General features: G+C 34.3%; 1 protein-coding gene across 1 annotated transcript in view; it reads right to left on the bottom strand.

The window, feature by feature from the left end:
- Positions 1-21,344, bottom strand: part of GPR158 (G protein-coupled receptor 158) — a gene marked incomplete at both ends in the record, with an annotated part of 240,943 nt that overhangs the window by 94,356 nt on the left and 125,243 nt on the right. Inside the window, 2 exons of the mRNA XM_084254000.1 lie at positions 5,539-5,762; positions 17,664-17,766. Of these exons, the coding sequence (XP_084110126.1) occupies positions 5,539-5,762; positions 17,664-17,766 (327 nt within the window). The remainder of the gene's footprint in view (positions 1-5,538; positions 5,763-17,663; positions 17,767-21,344) is intronic.

A 21,344-nucleotide genomic window follows, 5' to 3' on the forward strand; every position in this document is an offset into this window, starting at 1 on the left:
AGGGTTAAGATGCAGCCTATGAAGCTATCCGCAGCCACTGCAGTATGAGTTTGATCCCCAGCCTGGGAGCTACGCACATGGTACAGCAGACGTCTCCTGGCTTGCCCACTGGTCTCATCAGCAGTGTATTTCAGTAGATCTGCCTGTTCTGCTCTTCACTGTCTCTGGTGAGTCCTCACACCCCCACACCTCTGGCCTGTACCCTAATTCTTGTATGCATAAATTAAGAAAACTTTTTTTAAAAAAGAAGATATATAAATAACTAATAAACACATAAAAAAAATGCTGAACTATCACCAATCATTGGAAAAATGCAAATCAAAATCAAGAGCTACCACTTCATTAGTATTAGGATATGAAGTAATTAGAATTCTTGTGAATTGGTAGTGGAAATACCAAGTAGAGTAGCCTCTAAAAAGAGTTTGGTGGTTCCTTAAAAAGTTAAACATAGAATGAACCTATGCTCCCACAATTCCACTCCCAGCTTATGTCCAAAGAATTGAAAGCAGGTAATCAAACAGATACCTGAACACCAATGTTCATAGCAGCATTATTAAGAATAGCCAAGCCCAAATGTCTTTCAAAGAAATGAATTAATTGATAAAATGTGGTACATACATAGAATGGAAAATCATTCAACGATTAAAAGAAATGAAATTTGGATAATGCTATATAACATTAATGAAGCTTTAAAACATTATAGTAAGTAAAATAAATCAGACATGAAAGGACCGATAATGTATCATTCCACTTATATAATGTACCCAGAAAAGGCAAACTTGAGAGATAGAAGAGAGTTTGCTAGGGGGGAGGGGGGAGTGGAAAGTTGTTTCATGGGTACAGAGTTTAGTTGAGAATGATGAAAACATTCTAGGTAGACAGTGGCAATGATTATACAATAATGTGAATATACATAATGCCACTGAATTGTACACTTTTATGTTATTTTTTTTAACCACAATAGGCATTTACCAAAAATGGGCATTAGAACATCATAATTAACCTGACAGATCATCATTAAAATATCACTTAACACATTATATTAAAACATTTCATTTCCAAACCAAAAATTAGCAGTTGTACAATCCCTTGTTGATTAATAATTTTTAAAAGTAACATTACAGTAATGGGAGGGAAAACACAAGCCAAGGTGGCTATCACTTTTCCAAACTATTAAGCTCAAACAAAACATGTTAAAATTTAATAAGAATAAATCAAACAAAATAATTTTCAGAAGTGGAAATAGCTGCTATTGCTTCTTCTTGTGCATCTTCTCTCTTTGAGAAAAATTTCATTTGGAAATAAATTTTACTAACACGACATTATTAAGTCGCAAGAAACTATATTCTCTTCTGAATAGTTAATAGAAAAATATGTTACTTATAATGTTTGGTAAAAATGTAAAAATAACTTCAAAATATTTAATATTCTGAATCTTTTAAATACTGTTTTAAAATTGCTGCTTTTAAAAAGAATTCACTGGTTTTAAAATTCACAATTTGATGACAGATTTAATATTTAACTAAGGCAAAGGACAAATATATGGAATTAGTTCCCAAATGTATAGAGTAAAATTTAGTTTGTTCTTTGGTGTCACCCTACAAGCCTCACCCCAAAATATAATGGAATACAGTTTGTGTCATTCAAAATGATAAAATGACAAGCCAATCTTCAATAAATGATTCTTGGTGACTGTGAATTACAGAGTTGCTATCTTGAGGTCAGATAAATTTCATTTAACTAAATGTACTCACAATTAGACTTCCTTGGAAGAATAGTCCACTGAAAGATAAAAATTTCTGTATCCTCTTATGTCTTTTGATATGATCACTTAATATTTCATTTTAAAATATAGAACTTTCTCTTACAGCAAACACACTATAGATATTTATCTAGATATACAGGATCCACTGCTAGGTTTAATGCTGCCATAATTTTTCCATTTTTTTGTCAATACTGTTATTCCTGTCAATTCACAAAAGTACACTATAAATAAGAGACCTGTTTTGCAAAATGAGCCATTTTTAATTTTTTAGCTATGCTAGCATTGTTGTAAAATTGATATGTATTCTCCTAAAAATGAATACAGTTGAACATCTTTTCATATACTTATTGGCCACTGGCAAATATTATTTGGAGAAATGTCTATTCAGACCCTTTGCCTGTTTTTTCAAATAGGATTATCTTTTTATTATTTAGTTATAGGAATTATTTATATATCCTTGATACTAGTATAATTTACAAGTATTCTTTTTGTCATTCTATGGGTGTCTTTCTTGGTGATGTTTGATGCTCAGAAATTTTAATTTTGATGAAGTCCAATTTACTTATTTTTTCTTTTGTCATTTATATTTTGATGTTGTATCTAAAAAAACACTGTCTATCCCAATGTCATGAAGATTTATGCCTATGCTTTCATCTATGAAAAATTTCTTAGTTATAGCCTTTATTTAGGGATACGACTCATTTTTAACTTATTTTTATATGATGTATCAATATTACTTTATAGAAGACTACACTGGCAAAGTGAGGCTAAGCAATATTCCCAAAGTACCATAGTATACAAGGGATTGAGAAAGGATTCAAATCAAAACAAATTGGCTGAAAATCTGCAAACTTAGCCACACTGTTATACTACTTCTACATTACAATCTATTTTTGTCAAAATAGATACAAATTGATAGATCAAGTGTGTTTTGTCTTTTTAATTATTAGTAGACAGAGAATGTAATGGGAAACTCCTAAGGATGGCATCAGTGTTGCTCAAAAGGGATCATCAGGTTTCTGCCTTATCCAAAAAATGGTACAAAGATACATGAAACCTAAAAAGCAAAGCCAAGGTCTCCATGTCACAAATATGCAGTCTATAAACTAAAAATGACTTATTGTTTTAATAATGAATCCATAATTTGTATAATTGAAGTCAAAAGAGACAATTTCACCAAACATTTCCTTTTCTCAATATATCAGATCTATGTACACTGATTTTTATAAATTTAAATCATTTCTTTAAAATAGCCCTCCTTATGCCACAGCCTGTGAAAACTAATTCTTCAAAAGGTGACCATCTGAAAACAAGATAATGTCTACTTTATCTATTGCAACTAGATAGTTTGTACCTTTATAAATTTCACCAAATGACAGGTACAGAAAAATATTTATTCCCATAACCCTTTAAAATAGCATTTCATAAAATCCAAAGAAATTTGAATTAATAATTTTGACAATGTTAAGTAACACTAGTATAAATTAAGACATTGGTCTAAAAAGCTATCCTAGTTTTCTTAATATCCAATGTAATATTCTACCTATTATATACCACTAACTTCATTTAGTAATCATTAATGACTAAAATCAATGTACGACCAAATATAAGAACTATGTGTTATCTACAGTGTAAATACAGAATATAAAGAGATCCTAAAATGAATGTAGTTGAACATCTTTTCATATGCTTATTGTCATATGAGCCATTTATTAAATAGATCTTTCAATTCTACCTGCTCTACCAGTGACAGACTTAAAAAGACCAATTAACCAAAGCTACACAATGAGGATTAGATATTTCCCATCTCCATGCCTTGCTACTTTATTTTAGATACAATTTAGCACATATTTTGTTGCAAAAGAAAGACAAGTATTGGTAAAATGAAGAGCAATTTGCCTGTCTACACTTTTAGTAATATGTCTTACTGACTTAAAGGTTGATTTTAATTTGTATTGTATATGCCTGTTAATGAAACTGTCTACTTAGAATAACCATTAAGGTCTGGAACAATAACAATGGACACATTCTCCTAGAATTTCAAAGAAGATTCTTGTGTGGTTTTTTTTTAATGTTAACTTGAAGCTTCAAATGGAAGCCAAATTCATAGAGAAGGTTTTCTTTAAGTTCTAATGGTAACACTTGACACTTTCAATGAGATCTATGATCTAGACCAATACGTACAACTTTACTAATAGCTAAAGTTACAAGCTGACTTGAAATTTAAGAAGGTGGATACTTTATTTAGGCTTTGTTTTTGCTTTCAAATGGCATAGGTATGTTTCTTTTTTTTATTTTAAATAATAAATTTTATTTTTATATTCCCCCATACAATTGCAAACCCCCCATTCTGACCCCAATCCCTCCCCTCCCACCCCCCACCCCCCAAAAAGTGTCTCTGGTTCATAGTTTTTTGTTGATTTTGATTTTCACTTTCTTATATTCATTTTCCTGGTCCCTTATTTAAGTTTTCTAGATTCCTGCTATGAGTGAGACCATCCGGTATTTTTCTTTTTCTTTCTGGCTTATTTCACTGAGCATGATCCCTTCCAGCGCCATCCATGTTGCTGCAAATTGCATGTGTTTATCTTTTTTGAATGCTGAGTAATATTCCATGATGTGTATGTACCACATTTTCTTGATCCAGTCATCTATTTTTGGGTATTTGGGTTGTTTCCAAAGCTTAGCTATTGTAAATAGTGCTGCTATAAACATAGGGGTGCAGGTGTTCTTTGGAATTGATGTTTCTGTGTCCTTTGGGTAAATACCTAGGAGTGGAATTGCTGGATCATATGGAAGCTCTATGTTTAGTATGTCCAGAAATCTCCACACAGCTCTCCACAGTGGTTGGACCAGTTTGCACTCCCACCAACAGTGCAGAAGAGTTCCTTTTTCTCCACACCCTCGCCAACATTTGTTGTTGCTAGTTTTTTTAATATGTGCCATTCTCACTGGTGTAAGATGGTATCTCATGGTAGTTTTGATTTGCATTTCCCTGATTACAAGTGATGTTGAACATTTTTTCATATGCCTGTTGGCCATTTGCATTTCCTCTAGCAAGAGAACCACAAATTTGACCAATACTGGCTACATTTAATTAATTGGGCCACCATCTGAAGACAGCTCCCCAGTAAGCTTTGAACATTTTAACACTCCATCTACCACCCGCTGAGAAGCCCACAAATGCTTATACCACTCTTCAATTTCTCAGAATAGAACCAAAGACAGGCTCATTCAAAAGCTATGTAAGCTTTCTGCAGGATCACTATTATGCTGGGACACTAAAGCAAGACCGAATATAAGGTCATGAATAAATTCATTCTTCAAAGTATAATGTGCTCAAAATAGCCAAGTCCATTTACCATCTTCAAATATGGCTAAGAGAAATAAAAATGAAATATAATAAACATCACAGGACTTTCTAGATATGAAAATATTAACAATATATTGGGTACTGGCAGAGTAAGTTCCTCCAGAGGCCAAAGAGATGTAAAGGAGAGTCCTTTAAGGCAGTGAGGCACTCAAGCTCCAGATAAAATGGAGGAAACATTCTGAGAAGAAAATGTTGTAATAAAATTTTATGTTTTATTACAATCCTTATTTCTCTTGGGAAGCTAAAGAATATAACTTTCATATTCTAGTCTGATATTATAGAAAGACTTCTGCTTACTAGAGAAGTACCTCGGATTTGGAAAAGCTCTATTTGCTTAAAAAGAGAAAAAGTTACTTCATTTAAAAAAAAGGAAGATCATAACCAGGGTACCTGGGTTTACCTTGGCTTTGCGAAAGTGATAGACCACCAGCATGCTAATGAAGTCCAGCAGCATACATAGGGCTTGGAAGGAGATGATAGCAAGTCGCAAGTACTTATCCTCCTGGACAAAGCAGGGGCTGTCATCAGCACAGTAGGGGCAGCCCTCCCTGCAGGGTAGGCAGACGTGGACTTCTTCTGATACATCTTTTGCACTTCCTGCAAAATGGTGATCCGGACCCCTTCCTGAAAGTTCCAAATAAAACCACAGTGTCATTGTACCTCTGAGGTGGCTGAGACTGAGTGCAAAGTCAAAACACATCCTAACCTCTTCATTTCTCTTCTCATTCACTAACGACCTTTTGTCAAGTTTCTTGCTAGTGGAGGGAGTTACTTTGCCTTATATTCTAACAAAATTCTTTTTAGCTCTTTGATTTTAAAAACAAATGTCATTCAGAGTAATTGAGGAAAATTGGCAAAAATGGAAATGAAACTCCTCAAAGGTAGGGAACAGTTTTTTAAATCTTTCACATCATTCTCTACCTACTCACCAGCTGATACTCCCGACAGCACAAATCCTATTTCATAAATACTTGTTAAAGAATTAACCAGGAGAAAGGATTAAGAAAGTTATGTCTTCCTGCACCAAGTAAATATACCTAACACATTAGGAACTTCTTGACCTAGATGACACAGAATACAAAATGAGGCTTTGATTGCTCCTTAATTCGGCAGGGATCTTATCCACCAAGTTCATTAGGTCTAAATTGGATAAAATGGTACTTAATAGACAGTTGTTTGCTGGGCAATTGCCTAATGATGATGCGTCCTTTGCCCAGAGTACAATCTGTATTTACAAGTTATCATGCAATTTCCCCCTTTGCATAGGATGTTTCCCATACTATTAGCTAACCACTACTATTGATCATTGCTTTAATTTTAGATTTTTCTGCTCAGCTGTCAAACTTAGTGCAAGCTGAACAGGCATATCTTAACTCTTCATTGTTGAGTTGAGCTTAATATTAAAAATATTCATGAATCACATGTACTTATAAAAAACAACAAAAAAACTATTTCCAACTCTGAATTCATTATGAAAGTCATTAGTGAGTATGTGCCCAGTTTAGTGTATAACACATAGAGTTCACTATATAAAGTGTATATATATATATATATATATATATATATATATATATATATATATCTTTGAGGAATTTGGAATAGAGGTCGTTCTGGCTAACAGTAATTTAATAACAAAGTTTAGCAGAAAGTCTTTATTATTTTCAATTTTTTTAAAAGATTTATTTATTTATACAAGCACTGGGTACAGTCAGAAGCAATGGAGGGTGAGAGAATTCACCAGAGCCAGAGCAGGGAGCAGAACAGACAGACTGACGAAACGCACTGCTGAGGGGAGCAGCGGGCGGCAGGAGAGGTCTGCATGCCATGTGGGACCTTCGCTGGTGCCCGGGGATCGAACCAGCGCTGCAGAGGCTGCAGGCAGCTTTGTAGCCCAGCGCTCAACCGCTGCACCACTGGGGAGGTACTCGATTTTTTTTTTTTAGTATCAAGTAGACATGGTTCCCATCACTAGATAGCTCTGTGGTAATTTACTTGATTATGTTGGGTGTTAGTATACTTATTTCTGAAAACAAAAATTCTGCAGTTAAAAATAGAGAAGGTGGTTTCTGAGATTTATTTAGTGTGCACCAAGTCTATGCAATTCATTAAAAAAAAACTAGAGTATCTTTTTTTATTTTTCTCTTACTAGAAAATTGTATTCATAAATCAAATTTAGATATCATTTCTGCATTTGATAGATATACTTTTTTTTCTCTGACCTACATTTGTTGCTCATCTATCTTTCCTAATTATGACCCCCCCTATATTGATATATTCAGGTAAATCAAGGTTCTTTCATAGCAGTTACAATGTCTCCCAATTCTTATTTACTGAGGAGACTGAATTACTTTCTAGATTCAACCTAATGAAGCAGAGACTAGGAGGTAGAACACGAGACTCAATCTACTTCTGCTGTCCAAAGTTAAGATTTAAATGCACCTCCCCTGGCTCATTATTCTCTTTCAATCTACTTCTGCTGTCCAAAGTTAAGATTTAAATGTACCTCCCCTGGCTCATTATTCTCTTTATCAACCTATTGCCCCAAGATCCACATGACACAGAGAATTTCACATGACTAATACATTCTATTTCTGCTCACTTCTTTTCTAATGCTCTGAACCCCTGTAACTACCTTTACTCTCCTGTGTTCATTTACTGTTAGGATTCCACATACCTATCAAATAAACTGTGAGCTGTCTGAACATAAGGCCATGATTTTATATCTTTATTTTCCAACATAAATTAAAATGAAAAAGACCCAGTACATGGGCCATAAACTAGAATCAATAATTCACTATATATTATCTATAGACAAAGCCTTTAATATTCCATTATTTTCCTCAGGTATGACTGAAATAATAGTTAACAGGTATTATGTCTACTGAAATAGAAACAGTTAAATATGAAGTTATAAAATAACTCCAAAATATTCTATATTTCCTGATATGGGTAATAATAAATTATGTTAGATGAATGTTTCAATATTCATGAGTAAAAGCCACTATGTTAGAAAATAAATTATGATCACTTTTTATTCTTTGTTCTCAAAAGTATCACAAGATCAACTCACAAATGTCAAATAGTTAAGTGTTATCATGAAATACTTCCTCTTCAATAATTGCCTTAACTTTATTTCATTATGAAAAATCTTGAGGCTATATAGTGACATAAAGTGGTAAAACTGAGAGTCAAGTAAAATTAAGGATAGAAATTTCCACATTCAGTGTTAGGACTCAAAGCATGATTAAATAAACTTTTTAGTTCAGCATAGTTTCTATGCTGAAATTCTCTATCTAGTAAATATTACATTACTACTATTAATAATGGGCTTTTGTTAATCTACTGAAGGATACATTAAGTTTATGTTGGCCAAAAAGTTTAAGTTCCTCAAGGACAGGGGCCATGATTTATATACCTCTTAATACACTCAGCACCAAATAGTTTTATACACACACACACACACACACACACACGCATGTATTCAATTCAGCATATAATATATATGATACTCAGGAAATAATTGCTAATGATGAAAGAGTTCTCCCAAAGGAATAAATTAACTGATCTATAATATAAATGTATAGTTGAAAATAAAATTCAAATCAGTAAATCTTCATGCTCTCAAATCATTTATGCTAAAGCATTTTTTTCAAAATGGTATATTTCAAAATTCTAGAAAATTGATTAGAAGTAATGAAAATATTCATAGTTTGCTGATGTGTGCAACAAATTGTTACAACACATTGAAAAAAGGCATTATTAATTAAAATCTTAGAAACACATTTAAGATAGAATTCTAGAAACAAATTAGGAAATAGATTAAGAACATAAATTACAGGTATTGGAAGCAATCCCAATGCCCACCTGTGACTATGCAGGTGCCTCTTTTCACCAACTCTCCTTTGCAGGGCAGTAGCCTTCCTGCCTGCCCGTGACCTGCCAAGGCTGCCTGCCTGCAACCATGCAGGCCTCTCTTAGTAGACCTGTCCCTTCTGGGGCAGCTCTTCCTGCCCTCTCGTGTCTATGCAAGTGTACTTTACTTTTCTAACCATTTTCCTAATAAACCTGCTTTTAAAATATAAAAAATATATATATAAATTACAGGTATTTTTGGGAACCTATGGGAAAAACTGTTTAGAAATTACCTTGGATGATAATTTAATCCCCAAATTTCAGTTTTGAGCAACTGGAACCATCCTCTATGCACACAATGCCAATTTGCTTTGCTAAAGCTTGAAAGTGAAGGCAACACTTGGGACTTTCTGATAAAACAAATACTTCCTAAAGCCAAATACTGAACATGTGAGCTAATAGTTCTGACAACAGTAGCTTTTCTGTTATTTATATGGGTGATCAAGCATGCTGCCTTGAGCAAAAATATAGAAAAGGACATTGGGAGAAGGTTAAATAGCCTTTGCAGGATATCTGAAGAATGTAAAATCTATAAACATAAGCCTGCCAAAATAAACGACAAAATCTGTAAACAGCATGTTACCTTAATTTTACTATACAGACTACAGAACTGAGAAATTCAGAGAAAAGAGGAAGATAGAAGGCTGAGCACAAGGGGGTAGGGAGCACGCTGAACTATGGTGGTGGATATGGGTGCTCTGGTGATGAGACCATTTGGCAACATCCCTGGAAAGCAGGGTTGTACGGGGTGGTCCTAGGCTTCCAAAACACAAACAACAATGTAAACCAACATAGTTTTAAAAATGAATCAGCAAAATTTTAAGACTGTATCACATACCAAACATATAGCTATTGATAACTCACATAAATTGCATTAAGTATTACACATTTTATATATATATATACATGTGTGCATATATACACACACATACACACATACATTACTGGTGGCTACCTTTGAATAATAAAATCCAATATTTTACTCTGCCATCATTAAACTAGGAAATGGAAAAGTTTTCTTACTGAGAAAATTTTAAGCTGTCTTTTAAACTCCGTACTGCTTATTGATGTTCTAATAATATTACAATAGTAAACACTACCAGGAATGCCTTTCTTAAGTGTTCACCCCTTTTGGAAATTTTAAAAAATCCATTGAAATGTCAGGCAAGTCAAAAGTTGTGCTTATAAATAAAATAAAGTATTAATATCTTAATATTTTTCCTTCAAAAAGGTATTCTAATTTTTCCTTTGAAGGGAATTACAAATAGAATTTAAAGGCAATATTTGAAAAATATATGTGGCAAAATTCTATTTTTATGCCTCCTGGAATTAAAATTACATTGTGTAGACATTCAGAAATTTTGTCATCTACAATAAAAGCTCAGGTGGCAATTTCATCTATTACTAATGAAACCCTAAAACATTTCAGAAATTTTCTAAAAATATTAGCTTTTTTTTGTTTTCTGAAGATTCAACCAATGATATATTAAAGAGCACTTTGCTCCTCCTTTTCTTCGATAAATAACATAGCTTTTCTTAATCACTTAGATTGGAATAAATTATGGAAGTATCAAAGGAAGATCAAATACATCCACATTTTTACAATTTGTGGGCCATTTTTACAACTTAATGGAGTCAAAATGCACTCCAAAAAGTTTTCTATGTTTTATAGGCAAAAATTACTGAGTTTTTGGGCCTCCTTGGTGGCACAGGGGTTGAGCACAGCACTGTGAAACTATCCACAGCCTCTGCAGCATGAGTTCAATCGCTGGCTAGGGAGCTACCCACATGGTGCAGCAGACCTCTCCTGGCTTGTCCGCTGCTCCCTTCTGCAGGTGTATTTCAGTAGATCCACCTGTTCTGCTCCCCATTCTGTCTCTGGTGAATCTTCTCCCTCCACACCTCTGGCCTAAATCCCAGTTCTTGTATGCATAAATAAATACATCTTTTTAAAAATACTGAGTTTTTGATTTAGAAAAGAATGAGTTAAAGGAAAAGGAAACTATATATTTCAGGTATGCATAGTACAAATATTATTTAGAAATATCACTATTAAGGGATTTGCTGATTAGATTCTTAAGGGCCAGTGGTATTAAACTGTATTTCCACAAGAGCAAAAACATAACATTTGGATAGCTAATTATCTGGATCATGTTTACCTTTTAAGGCCAGTTAAGTTGGAAAGCTCTTACATTTGTCCTAATTTGCTGATATTGAGCAGTATTTTACTCAAGACTGCCCTCATTTGTAGTTTGTAGTTACTGCTGTATTTGGAAAGATGGGGGGTTTTCCTGGAAACTTAGAAACCTCACTTTTTTTACCCACTTCTTTTTCTCCAATTCCTAAAATAATGTCAGGTACATAGTACTGAGTGATATTTTTTTCTTGTCACATTCATTTTCAGACATATAGATCAATCAACTAATTTATCAGAAATCCCTTCTTGGAGGTGTTGTGGGACTCAGTGATAGGAATTGGTCCTGATAGAGAAAGATAAAGCTTTGACCTTTGCAAGACAGGCTTCAGGTGGCCATATTCCATACCCCCCTCCCCTTCTATTACACAGGCATTCAAGAAAAAGATGAGTCACAGACAGTGAACACAATTCGGCTGGAAGTAACAAAGAATCGAATCAGACATTGCCAGTTAAGTATTAGCTCTAGGTACATGCTCATCTGAAAATCCTTATTAAGGTAAATGTCTCCTTCCTTTCCACATACATTTGCCTTTCCATTAGAAATGGAGTGTACATATTCTTCCATCAGTGTCTGGAGTTAAGATGATGCAATGAGCCAACCATGAAAAGACATATTCATTATTTGTTATTTCATCTGTTAGGGTGATGAAGTAATGTCTTCAGCTCGATAAAATCACATTTGAAATTAAGTTGAAAGGTACTGGCCCATGAGCAGCTCCCACACATTCAGATTTCTATGTACATTTCGTTCAATATTTATAATACCCACAAGGAGAGAACAATTAAATTTTGATTATATGTAGACTATTGTGCAAAGGATTGTTATCATTAAGACAATAATGTATGTTTGCATATCCTAAACACAGGACTGGCTAATATAGTTTCATATACTTAGATCATAAATGGTTAGCTGTGAAGATAATGCAAAATGAAGTACAAAATGAAGCCCAGAATAATGAAGCCCAGAATATTCCTTGTCTACGAATACAGTCAGAGTTCTGCCTGTAGTTCTATAGTTCTATATGCTTCTCTATACATCTTATTTTCACTTTTATATTGCCTCCAACATTTTTATTTCTTACAAGTGGCTTTAGTATCATTTTTCTTTAGATAAAAATACCACCTTAGGTATATCATGAAAAGATTCTGATATGAATTTTAAAATTATCAAATGGATTTTTTTAGCCTAAACATAATTCATTTACCTAGTCCCTCCAATACCCAATACATATGTACTATGAATAAAACTAAATCCCTCACATTCACATTAATAAAATAATTGGTATCATTTTTGTGCTATCAGATGTGATCTCATTTATTCCTCATAACTACCAAGGGGGATAGATTTCACTATGTTTGGCCTCATGAAAAAGGGTTGAGAGTCTTAGAATATATGAGATTTGCCCAAGCATCTTGCTTGACAGAGACAAGATTCAAACTCATTTGTTTGACTCAAAGGCCAGCCTATTGATTTTGATTTTTACTTTATTATAATGAGTCTTTTTCCTGGTCCCTTATTTAGGTTTTCTAAATTCCTGCTATGAGTAAGACCATCTGGTATTTTTCTTTTTCTTTCTGGCTTATTTCACTGAGCATGATCCCTCCCAGCTCCAGTCATGTTGCTGCAAATTGCATGAGTTTACCTTTTTTGATTGCTGAGTAATATTCCATTGTGTAGCAACTATAAACCAGAGACACACTATGGGGGTGGGGGGGGAAGGGAGTAGGATCAAAACAAGGGTGGTGGGAATTGTGTGGAGACTATAATCAAGATGAAAATGCATTTGTGCAAAAATGAAAAATGATGTAAAAAAGATATAAAAATTTTAAAAAGGCCAGCCTAATAGAGAGAGCCCACTACCTTAAAAATTGTTCCAAGTCATTTATTTGGAATTGTGAACAATTTCTGGCAAAAATACTCTGGCCTACTATAAATATAGGAAATAATACTAAATGAGAAAGAAACTGAGTATAATAATTTCCCATTATTTCTATAGCAAATTACCACAAGTGTCATGTATTACAACACAAATTCTTATTGCTTCTGAGATGAAATATAATATAATTATATTCATTGCAATATTTCTATAGCTCAGAAATCTGACACAAGTTTTGCTGGGCTAAAATCAAGGTGTCAACAGGACTGTGCCTTTCTGGAGGATGCAGCAAAGATACCACTTCCTTGCCTTTTCTAGCTTTTGAAGACACCTACATTTTTTGGCTCATTGACCCATTCCTCTATCTTCAACATTAGCAATGCAGCATTTCAACCCTTCCCGGGTACTCACTTCTCTCTCTGACCACAGTCAAGGAGAGAGTCTCTGCTTTTCAGGACTCCTATAATTAGATCTCCACCTAGATAATCCTGGATAATGTCCCCATATCAAAGTCCCTAACTTGTTCATATCTACAAAGTCCCTTTTTGCCATGAGGCAACATACTCAAAGGTTGCGAAATTACAATGTGCACATTTTGGGGGGGGGGGGCTTCATTCTGTCTGCCATAATTAACTAATTTATGGATGATTGCTAGTCAAAATAACTGAGGTAAGTGGAATAAACACAAACTTCCAAATAGCAACCATAAAAGTAACATTTTTGTGCATTTAATATATTCCAACTACTATGATTAGAACTTCGTATCTATTAGCTCATTTAATCCTTATAACAATTCTGTAATCCTAGTAATATTATCCCAATTTCACATATGACATAACTGAAGGTGAGGGAAGTTAAATAATTTAGCAAACAAGTAGTGGAGCCAAGACATTCTTATTCCAAAGACCACCCTTTTATACTGTGCTAAACTATGGTAGAAATTCAACTCTGGAAGAAACTTAGAAACCATGGAAATTCTACATGGTGCGGACTGTGTCCCAAAAGTAAAAAGGAACATAATTAAAGAAAACAAAGCAAATGCAATATTCCGTAGTCTGAGAAGACTGGGAGTACTGGGAACTCATCCACTGGCAACTCACCCCATCTGCCAGATCCATTTAGAGACTGGACTCCAATCCCTACAAATAAAATTAATGAAGGAACATAGGAAAATTGAAAATTAGGCAAATGAATGAAGCAAAAACATTAGCATGAGAAGAAAGAGAATTTCACTATTATAAAGGAAATAAAACTGGTTAGGACTAAAGTTTCTACAATACAGCAAAAGTAAACCAGACCACAAGCCTGACATCAGGTCAATGGCAAAAGTGGTGATGCTGATTGTTAGAAAGTAATGTTCAAGTTTGTTTAATCTGCTCCCAGTTTGGGTTTGGTCCTAGAGACTGATGCTGGACTTAGTCTACAGAAATTGAAATCTCTTTAGCAATGAAACACAGGAGTAGGTATTATGAATCCAAGCACAATGAAAGGACACTCATCCCAGACACAGGGAAGTATTGCTTAACAGTTTTCTTCAAGATCAGTATCGCAGTATTACACCTGCTTTCACCAGATTTCTCTTTTTTCTTCAAAATAACCTTTTAAAAATATCTTGTTTGGGGGGATTTTTTCCCCCTACCATCAGCAACAGAGTTGGAAAAACAAAGAGTATCATTTTTAGGTATGGGTCATTTGTAAGTTGAAAATGTACATTATCTGAAGTCAATTCCAAAGACAAGAAGACTGAATGGCAGATAATGAGTCTACATAAAGAGGAAAGTCGTTTCACTGAGGAGAGAATTCACAGTAACATGGCTGAGCTTGAGGAAGATGAGCTTGTCATAAGCCTCTATTTCAACAACCTGGAAGCGGACAACCTAGATTTGGAGAGACAGTTATACATAAGCATATGGTTATTCTGAATCCTGCTACTATGCAGTTGTCAGATCCACTTAGCTCACATATGACCAATTTTGAGAGAAATGCCTGGAATGATACCAGAAACACAATGTCTGGGTGGTCAGCACATTTTTAAATCCTGTCATTTCACCATATCCTCATTGGTCTTCATAAGCCTTTTGTTTACTTTAGTTCTATGTCTAAATAAAGATTTTAAAACACTTTATATTTTAACAGGCTCTTCAATAGTCACATTTATATTTTCTTTAAGATATGAACTACCTTAGCTCCTCTCACCAAATGGGATTCAAAACTATAATAGAGGTAGGAATTTGAGACCATACCTAGATTTACAATGATAAAATAAGTGAATTTTATCTCTGAGGTGATACTTTTCAGTTCTCTATATTCCATTCTCCCTATCAGGCAACTAATTCCTCCTATTGCCTCTAGCTCTCAAGTATTCTTCCTATTGACTTTCTCATGACAGCACCAGTTAATACAGACTTTTGCAATTCCATATTCCTTCTGATCCATGTATAATTCTTTCTCCAAAAGTTCTAATTTAAAAAAAAAAACTAGTTATCTTACTACAATGAAATATGTGAGATAAAATGTTAATGACCAATGATGTTTAAGGATTATCCCCTTATCACTGATGTTGTTGCATTTGCTGTGTACATGCGGTATGGATGGCATAGTCATTCACTTAACTAATATATGAATAATTACTACAGACCATAAACTGTACCAGCAGTTTTACATGTCATCTCAATCCAGGGGTCTTCAATGCCTCTTTACCTTTAGCCCCAGGACAACATATGGTGATTCCTTACTTTATAAATACCTCCTCAAGGACATATGGAAGCAACTGCCATATGGGAGAACATATGGAAGCACTGGCCTAGATATTATGATTAATACTCTTAATATATTTAAACATGGAGACATGCAATATACATTCTAGTAATAAACAAAAATGTTCTATAAATGCTTGATTAGTCACTGGTCAGATAGTGGCACCCCTTCTTTAAGACAATGAAAGACTAATGTTGGATTTTCATGCTTTCTGACAAGGCCATCAGGAAAGATATTTTTGTTTCGTGAGCACTTTACTGACTTTATAACAGGTAGCTAGCTTTTTGCTCCACCATTGATGAAGGTCAACTGGGTTAAGTATGTACTGAGGTCAAAGCTGTATCACAGCTATGCCCAAATATAGATCATCTTTGTGAAACTGTGGCCTCTTTAACATGCTGCAGTGTGTAACCAACATAAGAAGTTAGACTTTATGAAGAGAAGCGGTCTTTTCTTAGAGAGAGTAGGTCCAGTGAAAAACACTGGCTTTTAAAATAAGGAAGAAAGTAGGAGTGTGCAAATTAAATAAAGATAAGTTGTTAAAGGTTAACTAGTTTCTCCTGATGGTGTTATAAGCAAATGGCATAGTCATTCTCTGGTTCTACAATATTTAGATATTTTATTTCAGTCACAGAGTGGGAGCTGAGAACAAATGTGGGTAAACCAGACACAAAATACCTTCAAAAACATAAGCTAAAACCTATTCCCTAATCCTTCAGAGTTGAATCATATGTTATGTCTGGACGATAAAAGTGAAGAATGCCAAATTAGTTCTGTAATTCCCATGGTTTGGTACACATACACACAAGGAAAAACATTGGCATCCTAAAAATGTGTCATCATCATTGGTACTGTAACAGCTTTTTATTGCTGCAAAATAAATTACTAGAAGCTGGAATCACCTATTTATTATATTCAGGTTTCTGTTGATCAGAAGAAACTAGGTTCTCTTCTCAGGGTCTCACACAACTGAAATCAATCTTTTGGCCATGCTGTTTTCTCACATGGAGCTTAAGGTCCTCTTCCAAGTATATTTAGGCTGTTGGAAGAATATAGTTCCTTCCAGTTGTAGAACTGAAGTCCCTGTTTTTGTATCGGCCACTGTTAGTTCTTTGCTCTTAGAGGTCATTCTCAGGACCAAGGTAGTGTACTTTTTCAAAGCCAGTATTGGAAATTAGAATCTCTCTCCAGATTGCTACTATGTGAAGGAATTCTTATTTAATGTATTCATATGAGTGACTGTACCATCATCTTTGCCCCAAAACATAGTCTACGCAAGGAACTGACTACCTCATTGTAGTCACAAATCCCATTCACACTTATGAGGAGACTGTACGGCACACGTGGGAGCAGAATCTTGGAGGTCATCTTGGGATTATGCTTACAACAACTGTTACTCAGATAATTCTTTATGCAGCTTAGAAAATTAATATATTAAATAAATTTAAACTAAAATATATAGGTAAACTAGCAAATTAGTTTTAGACACTTTCTGTAGGAACAGCTTCCATAACTAAATCCCAACTGGTCACACTGAGTAGCTACAATATTTTCAGGCTTTCAAAATGTATTGAAAACTAAAATATACCTAAAATAAACATAATTTTTGTGGTGCTCCAGATTATTGTAGATGACAAGTCAAAGCAGAAACTCCTTAAGTGATGAGAGAATGCCAAACAGTGAGATTTAAACCACATAACAAGATTAAAAGAAAATATAATAACTAATGATGGTAGACACTATGTGCACTCAGATATATGCACAGAAGCAAAGGGAACTTACTCTGAAAGTTGTTCACTGAGAAGACTCGAGGATGATAGAATCCTGCTTTGCAAATGCACTGATAGGCTCCAAGCACAAATCCCAGTCCTTTAATTGGCATACACTACAAAAAAGAAAAGACAGCATTACAGTAGATCATAGTTCACTTCACAATACATAGATCCAAAGATATCTATCACTGTAAATGGTGACAGAATGAACACGGTTTTTCAGAAAATAATATATACCTCTTTTTTCAATTTTTATTTTAGGTTTAGCATTTTTGAGAAGTAGTAAATTAAGTTTCCCCTCTAAATATATGTTATTACAGCTATAGTTGTCAGACTTCTTTAACTCATTCAATTATCACAGGGAATAGTTACTAGACAATAGTTTTTTCTTGCAATGCCTCACATATCATCTTAATGCTTTAAGAGATATTTCCAAAGCCTATAAGAAGATTTTAAAGGTGAGTCTATACTAAGTATTTCTATCAAAGCAAATACAGGAGGCCCATTTATGAATCAACCTTTTGTGAATCAAATTCATTGCAGGAACAAAATAACACAAATTGATGGAATAACAAAACAAAATTTAAAATGCAAATTGCAAAAGAACAAAATTAATTAATGATCTCAAGACTTTATTTAATATCTATTTCATAAATGTTTTACATGTACATAAAAAGCAATGATTAATTTCCCAAATATGTCATACCAACAGATGTCATAGACAACTCCCAAAAACTTAATCTTAAGGATATCAACCCCAGCAGAATTCAGTTTAATAAACTTCATGTCTGCTATATCCAATTACATAAGCACATAATAACTTCTATTAAAATACAAACAGTACATCAATGAACAGTGTTTTGAGTTTTTTATGCTTAGTTTTAGTTTTTCTATTTCTTTTATTTTGAGTTACCAGTTGTCATATTTTAATTGCAAAGATGGACTTACTTTTAGAAATGTCTTAACCTTCTAAATTATGGTTTTAATTGCCTGTATACCTGGAAACTAGACTACCGAGTTTGACGAGCTAGAGCACATGAGATAATAGACAGCAAACTATTAGCATGTAAGGTAATAAATAGTTAATAATTACTGTTTATTACATGTCAGACACTGTTCTAAGGGCTGTATAAGTATTAACATACTTTATCCTATATCAATTCTATCATCATCTCTTATCTTAAAGATGAAAAAAAAAAAGAGGCACAGATTGCTAACTTAATTTATCCAAAACTACACAATTAATAACTAACTGGCAGAGCCAGGCTTCCATCTCAGGGTTCTGATTCCATACAGTAATGACTATTCTCCCCAAAGCATGGATACATAGTATTATTTTACGAACAGAAACAGATGCTACTGCCTGGTCACTTTGAACTCTATACTTATTGTTTCAAGACCTTTATTTTTACATTTTACATTTTTCTCAGCTTTGGGCAACAGTCCAACTAGATCAGTTTGCTGGATTATTAAGCTTCAAAAAAGTGAAGGTCATTAATTTTAAAATACGTAAAAAAAGTATTTTTAAGATAGGGAGTTAATTCCTGTATCATTTACATATTAAAAAAATATTCTCCCTTCCCAACTCAGAGTAACTTAATCCAGATTTTAAAAAACAAATCTTCATTTTTGGGTATGCAAATGGAGTGTATCTTTTCTATTTGAAGTCCTCAAAACAGAACATTCTCTGGGTCTAGGAGAAGCATGAGACCAGTTCACAGAACCTAAATCCCAAACTAAATTTAGCAAGCACAACAAAGGAAAGCAGGCAGTCTGGGTTGTCACTTCTTTCTCTTTGGAGGAAAAGCATGGCTCTGCTCTGGTTGACAGAAGACTTCTATCACTCCAGAAAGGACTCCAGCTTTAATGAATTTACTGAACCTTGTTCAAAAAGCAGATGGCAACACTGCAGAGGCATACAAACTGAAAGGTTTGACACTAGCGAGATGAAGTAGAAATTAGGTCTTCCAGCTTATTGCAAAGAGATAGCAGCTTTTACTTTTCTTTTACTCTCTTCTAGTCACATTGTGAAGAAATACTGTAAAATGTTGAATCTGTTAACTTGGGAGTGGTTCGGGAGGACCTGGCACTAAAACAAGTTAATTATACTAATATCCAATATCTAGTGGCTCTTCTCCACAACTATTTGCAAGTTTATTAAAACAAAAAGAAAATGCTTAAACAGAGAAAAATCTAAAAGGCCTCCAGGCAATGATAGGGTACACATCACCCACATATTTCATCAATCTTCAAGGAAACAAGAATTCATGAATAACAAATAATGCAGTGTTTCACCAGGGAGGAAAAGAACTACATTTTGTCTTTATTATTTTATTCATTAGCTGCTACAACCTGGTTTTAAAAGCATGATGGACCGGACAGGATGGCACAGTGGGGAGTGAGGGAATGTTTTCTTTTATGATATAGTTGCAGTTAAAAAAGAATTTTTCCATTATTAACTTTTGAAATGTTCTTGCTACATTCAGTAGAGTCAGATTTCACAAAAGAGGGTGAAATGATACAAATACCACATGTGGCATAGACATATGACAAGTCTACAAAGGCAAGATACTTTTTGGTGGGGGGAGGAGAGGACAGAAAATGATGTGGGGAAATGGATTATATTTCAGGATTGTATTTCAGGATTATTTCAGGATTATATTTCATTGAGTAGACCATCCTACATAAATTTACCCAAAGACCTGACAAATTAAATTTTTAATATATTCAAAACTTTTAAAAAAATGAAACACTTCCCTCCATCAAGCCACAAACTCACTGTGGTGAGCCTATGTTCTGTGTTTGGTACCCTGTGCATCCTATGGTGATAGTTCATAAATTCTGAGCATTTCCTTCATTCTTGACCTAATTTAGCCCTTGCTTAGGAGTCCCATTGTACATTACTGGCTACAGCAATGAGAGGAACAAAGTCATGATCTAGACCTCAGGGAGTTTATAGCCCACAAACACAAAAGTGAAGTCAGAGTTGCAGATGGTGCTGTACCCTGTTTAACAACTAAAAGGCCTCATGCATGTTTGGCTCTATTTGGACACAGGGTCTTTAAGAAGTAATTAAGGTTAAATAAGGGTGAGACCCTCATCTTTATAAAGATTAGTGTCCTTATAAGAAGAGATATAAGAGAGCTTGACCTCCTGCTTTCCATGTGCACATTTAGAGCAGAGACCGTGTGAGGACATAGAAGGCAGCTGTCTAAAGACCAGGAAGGGAATTCTCAATAGAAAATAAATCTGGCACCTTGAGTTGAAGTTCTGGCTTACAGAACCAAGAGAAATAATTTTTGTTTTTGTAACCCTAGCAAACTAACACTTGTTTCAGTGCTGGGAGCAAAAATTATCTACAACTGTAAATGCAGCTTTGGCACTGACTAACGAATAGAAGATGGAACAATTCTGAGGTACATACAAGGAAAGGCCTAGATTGTCATAAAGAGATTGGTCAAGGTCTACCCTGTGGACCCAGTAGGCAGAGCATCCAACCAAAGAGACTTGTTTTCAAGGCTTAAGATCTAATACAACTTTCCTTTCTAAGCTTTCGACTTGCTGGAGGCTTATCACCTCTTTCTTCCTTCCAATTTCTCCCTTTTGAAATAAGAATAAGTATCTATCCTATACTTGTGTCACTACTCTAGAAAGTTTTCAGAAAGGAAGACAGTGGAATATTTGATTGACC

The sequence above is a fragment of the Talpa europaea genome, assembly GCF_964194135.1.
Source record: "Talpa europaea genome assembly, chromosome: 14".
NCBI classification, from domain to species: domain Eukaryota; kingdom Metazoa; phylum Chordata; class Mammalia; order Eulipotyphla; family Talpidae; genus Talpa; species Talpa europaea.